Below are 12,215 nucleotides of genomic sequence, written 5' to 3'. Positions count from 1 at the left end.
GCCCAACCACAAAATGTGCTCTTCAATCCATTTATAATCCATGAAGTATTTTCAAGTTGAAACAATGCTATTAAGTATTAAGCTTAAACAAGAGAACATTAGGTCCAACGGAATATTTAGTCTTACAAACAATTAAATCAGATATTTATGATCTTGTTAATTTATATGAAATTCACAGCCAAGACATGGATGATAAATATGCACTGTATTTTGTTATAGTTTCATGTTTTGACGGGGCATCATCTTGCATGCTGTGCTTCTTTCCAATGTTTTTATTAATCATATACTACTGTCAATCTACACAGTAACCAGGTTTAGATATCTCTAGTTCTCTAGTTTTTTTCTTTATAAATGAACTGCCAATTCAATGCAATATAGAGTCTTAAATTTAAATTATATTTGCCCATCACTCCCCTTTGAGCATTAATTTCTTTTCCAAGTGTCTATGATAAAATCTCTGTCAACGCTGTATTTTTTAATAAATAATCAAATAGTAATGATTTTTACTAGGCCACAGCTGCCCTCAACTTCATGACAGGCTGCGCAGTACACAAGTAACTTCATTAAAATTTAGCTTTACAGCTAAAGATAAATCAGTTCGCAGAAGTTAATATCATGAAAGTTACGTGAGATTAAGGTTAGCTTGAGGCAGATCTTGTTGAGTTGCACCGTCTCTTTCCATGATGTCAAGATTAATTTCGAATGCCTTGCGAATTCGACCAATCTGTATCATATTTAGAAATTCCATTGTGGTCAAAAGCAAAGGAAAAATTATGGTGAAAGTGTGGAGGTGGTTTGGACAGTTTGTTACCTTTTTATCCAGCTCGGCGTTTTCTAGTTTAAGTGACTTTTCCTTCGTCGAAGTAAAATCATCAGCCATTATAAAACAATGTCAGTGCAGGCGTGACCAGGAAGCAACTTAGAGCAAATTCCAAATTAAAATGCATAGCATATCATCAGAAAATCAAATTAAGCTAAAATGTGATACATCATTGTTTCAACAGATGTTAAAAGGCATGAGAATAAATATTACAGGAGCCCTCGAGATAAGTTGTCAAAACCATTCAGTTCGTCTATTGTAGGATGATCCGCCCAAAATGTCACGTGAAGAGCTTTAAATCTTCGAAAAAAATAAAACATGAAAAATATAAACAAATAAATATTGAAGACGCAAACAAAACAAACAAAGGTATAAGAGAGAGTTTAATTTATTTAATTAAAAGGAGAATATGCAGCCAGAAGTGGAGAAACAACTTTGATCGTCATCTTTCCTTACCACGTGAATTCATTCATAGTAACCTTCGGCTGATTGCTTATTGAAAACAGTAGTTCTACACAGACATTCACCATGTTAAAAGGTTGTAACACCCTGTTTAACCATCTGAATCTATTGTTACCAGAGATTTTGTTTGCTACACAAGAACCTGAGGTTTCAACCGATGCGCGGAGACTGAGTCTTTAAGTTATCTGAATCACTAAATAATGGTTTTCGAGATTTCAATGCCATGGTCTAGGGCTTGTTGTTGATGGTTCATATTTTTCCTCAAAGTTTATTCTAAAATTTTACAGTTTTTTAATAGTTCAATAGAATTTATACAAATTCATCTTAATCATAAAGAGGATAAGAATGTACAGAAGAAAAAGATACAACAGAGTGAATTACATGATTCAATGAGTAACAAAGCAGGCTATTATTATGTGTAGGGGATACAAGTTTTCATATCTTTTAAATGTTCCTGTGTTTTTGTTTACCTTTTTTTTGTGGTGCTGATTCTCATACAATGACTTTAAGTTCCTTTTTTCTCTTACAAATAATCTATTTTTAATACAATTTAATGGAATTGCTGTATTTATCAAAAAATGATATATATAGAATGAGGATTTCATATATATAGATAATTTTTTTATGCAAATGAATAGACAAAGATGCAAGTCCAAGGTCTATTTGAGTAAGTGATAGTTATATGTCACAATCAAACAATATTTCTCTTGAAATTGAAATTAGAAGTCTTAGTTATCATGTTTATAGACATCACTCACTTTTCATGGCTTATTCTTGGGACAATTCTTGGGACAGCTTAAACATCACACACTAAGGCTAAATTCCTATAAAAGTGTTAAATAATCAAAGTTGACTTATTTTTCCAATCTTAATTTCTTCCTTAATATGTGATTTTAAAAGATGGCCCTTATTCTGATACCTTGACCAAGCCAAACCAAACTCTTCAATCTTATCTTTTGAAAAAATCTGGCAATAAAATTGAGCCTAGTGTGAATCTTATGCAACTTCAGCTTACTTTGTTCAAATAGACTGTTAGTAAAAGGAAGAACTAATAGCTCAGCCTCCACTGCATCAAGTTGTTAGAACTGAACAGGTGTCTGGTCAACAGCCTCATCAAAAATCTTTCCATCTGTCCAACACATATCTAGTAAAATAAGTTATACCGAGTCCTGTATACCTACCCATAATCCGCATAATCCATATGAATTCTAAAAACTTCCTTCATAGCTGAAATTCCTCTATATAAAGAAGCTATGTAATCTGCTATTTTGTGTGCAGCCAGATCTGTATGAATATCTCTTAAAAACTTCCTTCATAGCTGAAATTCCTCTATATAAAGAAGCTATGTAATCTGCTATTTTGTGTGCAGCCAGATCTGTATGAATATCTCTTTGTGATCTGCTGTCACCATTTTTTTCTTTCTATTTTTCAATATGGTATCAGAGCAAAATGGGATATTTGGGCCATGATAATTTTTCTGGTATGTGAAAGAGCCAAATGGTTGATATCTAAGAATTTGGAGAAAGATAGAAGAATCTGACGAACTGTGCATGGGAATAGTGTGAAGAAATGTTTAACTTCTGATTCGAAAAACCTAAAATAAAGAAAAGCATTTGGAATGATGATTGTGAGATCAGAAGATCATTAGAGTGCTGGTTGTCATTAATCTCTGCAACAAAATTTCAACTAGCACTATGTTATCGTAAAGAAAATTGCAGCCGCCCATTGCGGATGGTAATCCCTAAAGAGAAACATATGGTATCTGTTGTCATAATTGAAGATTATGTTTGGCAAATGCAGAAAGATTGTGCAAGTCAGATTCTGTCTTAGAAGTGAGTTTGTTGCTTCTGTATGGGTTATTAGAATTCTTAAATAAGATATGTATGCAGAATGTGACAGTATGGAAAATGTGCATCATGTGTTCAATGTCATGATTAAAACTGATATGACTTCTCATAATTCTACGATTTAAGGCTATGCTGAAAATGGAGATGCCAATGAGGCCTTTCTAATGTCTACTCGTATGTAAGTAGTATTTGAAGTGAAAATGGTTGTTGTAGGATGCATAGGCAGTTGTCGTGAAAGGAAAACTTAATACTAATAAATATAGTTCTTAAACTCTTTCAAATTGCATATAATTTGTGCATCTAGGTGTGGAAACTGTAACAAGTCCAAAAAATGTAAATGAAATGCACACATCGGCAAATTTATTATAACAATAAGGGAATATATACAACCTAAAAACTGTTCAGGCAGTTGTGTACAATTATATAAATCATTACATAAGTAAATTGCAAGAAAACTACTTCCTAAAAAATAAATAAACTAAAGATATCCCGAGGGATTAGTTAGCATTCTCCCGTTGATCTGAAGAGATGTTTGTCAAGCCAAGTAGCATTCAGAATTGTTCAAATTTAACCCATCCCAGTGCTTTAGTAAAAATATCAGCAATTTGTTCTTCAGAGGAACAATTTTTCAGCTGTATAGTTTTGGCCTCAACATGATGTTGAATCAAGTGATATTTGGTATTGATATGTTTGGTTCGATCATGAAATTTAGGATTCTTGGCCAATTGTTTTGCAGAATTATTATCAACAAATAAAGTTGTTGAAGTTACCTGTTTCTCTTGCAAGTCATCAAGAATTTTTCTCAGCCACACAATTTCTTTTGTAGCTTGAGCTACTACTACATATTCCGCTTTAGTTGTAGATTCAGCAGGAATTGTTTGTTTCTTTGATCTCCAAGTAAGAGTAACTGATCCTAGGGTCATCAAATAACCAGAAGTAGATAACCCATTCTCTTTGTCACCATCAAAATCTGAGTCAGAATAGCCAGTAAGATGAAAGTTTGAAACTTTTGAATATTTTATGCCAAGAGTTTGAGTTCCTTTTAGATATTTTAAAACTCATTGTGCTACAAACCAATGCCCTTCACATGGTTTATGCATAAATATGGACAAAATTCCTACTACAAAGGTAATGTTAGGACGAGTGGTGGTGAGATAAATCAAACTTCTAGCAAGATGCCTATTCTTGGTTGGATCTTCAAAAGCATTTCCTTCATTGGATGATATCTTTAAATTTTGCTCCATTGGAGGAAAAACAAAATTATAATTTTTCATGCCATATTTGCATAATAGCTCTATTTTTTTTTCTGAGAAGTCAAAATGAACTTGGAATTTTGAATGACTTCGATACCTAAGTAATAATTAGGTAATCCCAAGTCAGTCATATCAAATCACTTTTTCAACTCTCTCTTAATGGATTCTATATAATCATCATTATTGCCAATGATGAGAAGATCATCAACATATACAACTAGATACACAATTGATCTACCAATTTTCTTGACAAAGAGAGTTGCATCATCTAGACTAAAATGCTTGTAGTCTAATTTGAGGAGGTGCACAGTTAATTTTTCATACCAAGCACATGGTGCTTGCTTCAAACCATACAAAGATTTTACCAATTTAACCTTTTATTACTGCCCTTTGATAACAAAACCTTGAGGTTGCAGCATATAGACATCTTCCTTCAAATATCCATTAAAAAGGGATGTTTTAACATCCATATGATGTATATTCCATCTTTTTTGTGCTGCCAAAGAAAATAATGCTTGAATAGTTCCCCACTTGGCCATAGGAGCAAAAGTTTCGGTATAGTCAACACCACCTCTCTAAGCATATCCTTTTGCTACAAGTCTTTCTTTGTATTTGACAAGTGAATCATTAGCTTTATAGTTGTGCTTATATACCCACTTGCAGCCAATAGGTTTGGTTCCAATGGGAGGGTCCACTAACCTCCAAGTTCCATTTTTTATTAGAGCATCATACTCTCTTTGCATTGCACTTCTCCATGCATCACTTGTTCCTTCTTGAAATGAAGGAGGTTCATCAACAATAGAAAAATTTAATTCAAAATTTTCGTACCTTTTTGGAATTTTCCTAGTATGCATTGATCTACAGATTGATTTCTCTAGTGTTTTATCAATTTCAAGAGCCTTTTAATTAGATTCCTCACAAGCTGGTTCGTAATCCTTTTCAACAGGTTCTTCACAAACTATTTCAAATTTTTTAGAACTATTCTCTTCTCTTTCAATAGGTTCTTAACAAACTATTTCAGATTCTTTAGAATTGTTCTCTTTCATATTATCTTCATTCTCTGTAACTTCCAAAGATCGACCTAGAAAGGGAATCCCCACTAAGAGTTGGAAGTTCATTATCCCATTCATGATAAGAATTTTGTTGATTGAAATCTATCAAGGTGAGAAAGTTGTTTGTCAATACTGTGTGCATCTTTTACTATTTAAGAAATATAACATCTCTATAAATAACAATTTTTTTATTCTCCTCATCATATAGACGGTAAGCTTTGGAAGTAATAGAATATCCAAAAAAAATGCATTTTATACTCCTAGCTTCTAATTTATTTCTCAGTTGAGAAGGAATTAAAGCATAACAGGTACAACCAAAAACCCTAAAATGCTTGACACTTGGAAGATGGTCATGCCACATTTCATGGAGAGTTTTACTTTGTAGTGAAGTAGAAGGACTTCTAGTCTTTATCTAGATAGTACAAAGAACTACTTCTCCCCAAAACATTGATTTAACATTTTTTTTTTTTTAATTATAGATCTTACCATATTCAAGAGTGTTTGATTCATACGTTCTGCTACACCATTCTACTGTGGGTTATAAGGAACAGTTGTCTAATACTTAATACTATTTTCTTGCAAATATTTCTCAAAATCTTTAGAAGTGTACTCACCACCATTATCACTTCTTAAGGTTCCAATATTGAGTTGAGTCTCATTTTTAATCCACAAATGGAAATTTTTGAAGGTGTCAAAAGCTCTAAACATAGAATCATGAAAAGGTTGTTTATTGTGTTTGCCTAAAATGCAAGCATCACATTGAGAAATTTATTTTTGGATAGTGGGAAGTCCTTGAATTCCATTTTGTTTCATAATTCTGAGACTATCATAGTTAATGTGACCAAATCTTGCATGCCATAACAAGCTGGAGGAAATATTGCCACCATGCTGTGAGAAATTTGCATAATTCTGAGATCTTGATGAAGTACCTTTCAAATATAAAAGTTTGTCATCTTCCACTCCAGTCACTACAATCACATGATCATCATCATCTCTTCTAATCTCAATAATACCATCAAACATATTTATTGAATGACCTTGTTGTCAAATATGCGCAAGTGATATTAAATTTCTCTTCAATTAGAAAGTATGTAATCGACAAGGCCTGGTAAATTAAGTCTAATAGATCCTGATGGAGCTCTATTTTTTGGCAAAAATAGGGCATCCATTTATGATGTTGAAGACTTTGGGAGGTTATTGATGCCAAGGATTGGTAGAAATTCTAATAAAGAATGTGGACCAAGCAATAATGTGCAGCAGACATGTAGATAATGACTTGGCTGATTCAGATTCAATCGGACATCACAGGGGAATTGTTCCTATGTTAGATTGATGAAAAATAGAGAACAGAGTGTTGGAATATTCAAATATGGAAAGAGTACTTATGAGAGGGGGGGTGAATCATAAGTATCATATTTTATCCAATAAAACTTTTAATTGAAAGTAAATTGCATGCATGTAAATACATCAAGTAAACATGAAATTTAACACATGCATCAACAACTCATAACACTAGAATTTGGTAACCCAGAAACCCTCCAGGAATAAGAAGGTAAAACTAGGGTGGGGATGATACCCACAAAAATTACTGCAGCAATATTGTTCAACCACTTCTGATGGTCTGCCCTGTTAAAGGCCTGCCCTGTTAAAGTCTTTACACTGTGTCAATAGTGACCTGGTTAGAGGATTTCAAACATTTAACATGAAGTGTCACCCTGTTAAAGGATTTAGTCACCTAATTAAGGATTTACAAAATAGTTGTTAAGCTAACCTATCACCATAGGATTTTCATTCTAATACAATTGCTAGAGAATATTAGGTATCATGAACCTAATAGATTACAATCCTTGATTGCTGAATGCAGGCACCTGTTCCACTTTCTCTAATCTTGATCCTTTTGTGATTTGATAATCCTCGCTTCTGAAAATAGAATTCCTTGTGCACCCTTGTATGTCTTTTCACACCTCTACTTTACAATGAAATTTCATCTTCCTTATAAAGACATTTGAGAATTTAGGGTTAGGTATGGATCTACGATCCATATTCAATCTTCATTTTCCGCTTATTGTTTGGACTTCTTCTATTGGTTGCATGCCTTCATCATTTTTCTTATTGGCTGCATGTAGATTGCATAGGTAAAATAAAAGATTCGATCTCATCATTAAATCCTTCGAGATTTACCTTATGTCGGCTACAAAAACTGTTTACATCATAGTTACCTTATGTCGGCTGCAAAAACTGTTTACATCATAGTTTGTGCAATCACAAACTCTTATGCTGATATACTGAGTTACTCGGTTCCTGAAGTATTGCTAATACTCGGCACTTGTTGTTTCCTGGATAGCTCGGCACCTAAACAAAATTGTATCACTCGGCACCTTAAGTTACTCGGCACTTGTTAACACTCGGCACTTGTGTTACTTGGTACTTATACTTCACTCGATATCTGAAAACTACTCGACACATGAAAATCACTCGGTATCTGTTGTGCAGCTCGGCATGCATGGTGTACTCGGCATCTGATCTAGAATGTGATTAAGTGTGTTGGCACTCAAGTGTCAAAAACCATTGTGAGGTTAACAATCTCCCCCTTTGACATGAGTGACAAAAACACTTAACTGACCTTATAAGTACATTTACTAATCTGATTGGTATGTACAGACTTTAAAAAAAAAATTGATCAAAATTTTTAACTTACAATCTTACAATATATACCTCAAAAATTTTGTAACTCCCCCTGAGTTGATTGTGCCTTATCTGTATATCAAGCTCCTCCTTTGTATCTTTTCTCCCCCATTAATTCATCTTATAATATCTGTATCTCCCCTTATTATGTCTATTTTCTCCCCCTTTTTTTTGACACTTATGTCAAAGAATGTTTAAGGGTTAAGACCATATTTAGCCAAAAATGTGTTGTTTACCTCCATAATCATCTCGAGAGCTGCATCCCAATTGTTCAAAGCAATTTTCAGTGACTTATGCTGGATGGCAGTCTCGGCAGCAAGATGAATAAGTCCATCTAATGTAGAAAGATTTGAGTCTTTCTTGAGAACGGTTTCAGCATATACTTGCTCTTTATGGAGTATCTCTAAATGTGGGGTAATGGAGGACTGGAGCTGTATTAATTTGGCCTTGATATTAGCCTCATCTGCTGTTAATACAACTATTTCTTTGTGAGTGTGAAGCGATTGAGCAAAATGCTTCTCACTTTGAGCTGGATCATTTTGTAGTTGCATGCTTAAAATGTTTAAATTTCTTTCCAGGCTCGGTATCTTTTGGCTTGTTTCTTGTGTGAAGTATGAAAAATCACACAACTTTTTGTACAGTGAGAATATATTCTCAAGTACCTTTTTCACTTTGTCAATAAGTTTTGCCAATTCAACTTGTGAAAGTGCAATTTGTCTTGATATTTTCTCATTCACTTTCCCTTGAAATTTTCTTTCTGACCATTCCATAAGTTTTGCATTTGTTTCTAGGTCTTCATTTGTCACCTGGTCAACAATATCTATTAATTGCTCTGTGATATGCTTTGACTCATCTGGTGATTGCAAACTGAAGGCATCCATAAAGATGTCCTTAATCTCGTATAGTGTCTGCTTATGTTTATACTCCTTCCTGAGTATTTCTTGTCTTTTCCTCCTATTCAGTGCATCCTGTACCTCATTGATTTGATTAATGGTTATTGATTTTGAGTCATAGCTCGGTATGACTATCTCCTCATCTAATTCAGGGTCTCCATAGTGAAGAACCCTTGCAACTCTGGTAGTACTTGACGATGGTACTAATATTTGCAATGGCTGGTGTGAAGGAGTTCCCGAAGTAGGCAAATTTATTAATGTTTGTATTGCCTCCTATTCTTTAGGGGTTTTCACTATTTCCTCCTCCTTCTGTCTACCATGATCAATTATTGTAATTTGTGGAAGTGCACCTTGTGTTTGTGCTGTAGGATCAGATGTAATAGTCTGTCATGTTTGTTCTGTTCCTTTTTCTACAGCTGCACTTTGCTTCTATCTTGCAGCATCAATTATGCTTGTTGGTATTTGGAATTGACTATTAGTAGTTGTAATAGAAGGTGGTTCTTGTGGATTCACCTTATCTTTGACTGTACTTTCTGCTAGTTTTTGCAATTCATCTATACTGACCAATACTGGATCTGTACACAATATTGCTTGTTGTGTAGATTGGTCAAGAATTCTTTTAAGATCTTCTACAGTTAATGGATTGATATTCTGACTAGAAGTATCAGGAACATCAGTAATAGTTACAATGTCTACAGGTGAGATGGATGCTTGAGTAGGGCTGGGGGGTGGCAATTGTGTGTCTTGCACACTCTGATCTAGTTGCTGCTCTTGCTCAGCTGTTGCCATTTTGCCCTGTTTTTGTGTCTCTTCCTCCTCTCCATCTTTCTTTTCTTCTTCCTTCTTCTTTTCTTCTCTTTTCTTTTCTTCTTCTTCTCTTCTTCTCTTCCTCTCTTCTATTGGTACAACAGCGTCTTCCTTGTATTTTTCCTCAAGAAAATCTTCAATCTTTTTGTACAAATTCTTCCATGATTTCATTGTTCTTTGAACAATCTCTTCCATCCTGTTTTGAAGTATGAAGAATGCCCTGTATTTAGGTGTAAACCTGTTATTATGCCTTTTGACTACCTTCCTTACTTGTTCCCTGGTCAAATCCGGCAATACACTTGCTAGGGTTGATTCTCTCATCTCCTTCTCCATTTTTAAGCAAAAATGTCATCTGTCTTCTACAATCTTTGACAGTTCTTTTGGCAATTGACCATCTGGTTCAAGTGGAGTGTACTTGAACTGTGCCATCATTCCATACACTGTTTCTTCTATCTTATTTTGTTCTTCTTTTGTAAATTTACTAAAATCAACTTTATTTAAATTACTCAAGTCACCATTTCCAATCTTTTTACATAAGGTATCAACTGATGAATTGCTTACCTTTTCAGATTGGTCTTCTTCATCAGTGTCAGGTTGAGCCACATACCTTCTTCTCTTCCTCGGCTCTTCCTGTGTTTCCTTGACTTGTTTCTTCTTGGTAGCTTCCTCTTTGGCCTTTTGAGTGGAGGCCCTTGTTGATGCTCGTGTTTTTGGCTTTTGAGGTGATGGCATGGCAACTTTCTCTGACCTGGGCTTAGCTGAAGATTGTTTTGTTGCCTTTCTTTTCTTTGTCTCAACTTCAGTTGGTGCTTCTTTGACTTCTTCTTCCTCTGCACCTTCCTCCTTGTCTTCTCCAAGACCTTGAGTTAGTTCCAATGGCCCTTGTTCTTGCTCATCTTCATCATCACTATCATCTTCTTCTTCTTCTGCTTCAGCCTCAATTTCTTTGCCAAACTTCTTCTTAATCTTCTTTATTAATTTGTCTTTCTTCTTCAATGTGGAAGCAGTTTTTAATTCCATGTTTATCTTCGATCTTACCACATCATAAGCGCCAAAATGTGGAGCACTTTTATCTATTTCTTCTGCCAATAATGCAGTTATTGCTGCAGATGCCTCATCAATATTAATTTCATATCCAAATGGCCTTAGCCATCTTACCCTTGGTATAACTGCTTGAATATAGATAAAATCAATGTCAACTAAGAAACATATATCATTAGTATGTTTTTCTACTAAGGAAGCTGGTATCCTTGATCTTTGCTTCATGGATTTCTTAAAATCCTCAAAATAGCTTGTCATCAAGGTATCAAAATTTTCTCCCATTTGTTCTATATATTCATTAATTTGTGCAATGATGGTTGTGTCATTCCTCCATGCTACTTTTCCAAAAGAAGGAAACTCATTCTGAACATAAAAGAATATGAAAACTAGGATTGCTCCAAACTTGCATTGAGTGCCCTTCGTTCTTCTTATGGCAGCTAGGTTTTCATTGATCTGTTGCAATTGCAGTTCTGCAAGATCATAAGTATGATCCTTTTTCACCAATTTGTAACCTACATCTACTGCAATGCATGGTACACTGTTGAGTCTACTGGATTGATAGAATTTATGGGCAATGACTCTAACAGCAAACTCAACTAGAGGATCCTGTATGGTATGAATTGTCATTCCTCTTTTGTTCCATTGTGCACCACTAGTATTCTTTATAATAACCTCCTTTGATTCACTTCTCAGGGTTTTGTACCGATCTAGAGTTGGGTACCCTGTTACTCTATGTATAATTTCCTTTGTCAATTTGATGGGAATATCTTCTAACCAAAAATTTCCACCATGAATTCTACTCAGTACAAGTCTAACCCATTATGTTTTGAATACGGTGGGAAAACTTAAAACTCGGGTCAAACCCTTTCTTTCTACGATTTTGAATTCTTCTTTCAGGACTCCATCTACACAGTTTATCATATGCTTGTCTAATTTCCATGTCTCCTAGAGCTCCTATCTTGCAGTTGTAACTGTTACTTAATTTTAACACATGTTAAAATTCAGTTTTCAATATTCAAATTTCAATTACTGAAAGCACTTTTCATTTGATATTTGAAAGAATATAAATGTCCTTGTATCATTCATTGTATTTGAATATACAACTGATATTTTATGAAAATAATGAAATGCTATGCTAAAAGTAAGATGTCTCACACAAGCCGTGAGTTTCATTAACAATTTTTATTTATATCGAAAATGAAAGAAAGATATGACATATGAGAGATGAGTCAAGGGTAACCAGTCATTGCCTTTTGAGCCTTTGACTGGTTAAGTCTCCTTTGTTGCTGATCTTAATCCAGTCTTTGTTCTGATGGTTCCTGGTTCTCACTTTCCTGCATAAGAAAGAATGGAAT

The 12,215-nt window shown here is 34.4% G+C and overlaps 1 protein-coding gene across 9 annotated transcripts in view; it reads right to left on the bottom strand.

The window, feature by feature from the left end:
* Nucleotides 1–377: 377 nt before the first annotated feature.
* LOC149564739 (uncharacterized) overlaps nt 378–12,215 on the bottom strand; it is a 165,590-nt gene continuing 153,752 nt past the window's right edge. For 7 of the 9 annotated variants that reach the window (XM_089818326.1, XM_089818325.1, XM_089818329.1 and 4 more), the window contains 2 exons: nt 812–12,194; nt 378–724 (listed from right to left, as the gene is read on the bottom strand). In XM_089818326.1, coding sequence (XP_089674452.1) covers nt 10,168–11,487 — 1,320 coding nt within the window. In that variant the 5' untranslated portion in view covers nt 11,488–12,194 and the 3' untranslated portion in view covers nt 378–724; nt 812–10,167. The remainder of the gene's footprint in view (nt 725–811; nt 12,195–12,215) is intronic. The other 2 variants (XM_089818334.1, XM_089818333.1) reach the window with 2 other exon arrangements.

The sequence above is a fragment of the Cupressus sempervirens genome, chromosome 3, assembly GCF_028749045.1.
Source record: "Cupressus sempervirens isolate cs-2001-9-10 chromosome 3, ASM2874904v1, whole genome shotgun sequence".
NCBI lineage: Eukaryota > Viridiplantae > Streptophyta > Pinopsida > Cupressales > Cupressaceae > Cupressus > Cupressus sempervirens.
This window is presented reverse-complemented; position numbering and strand designations above follow the sequence as displayed.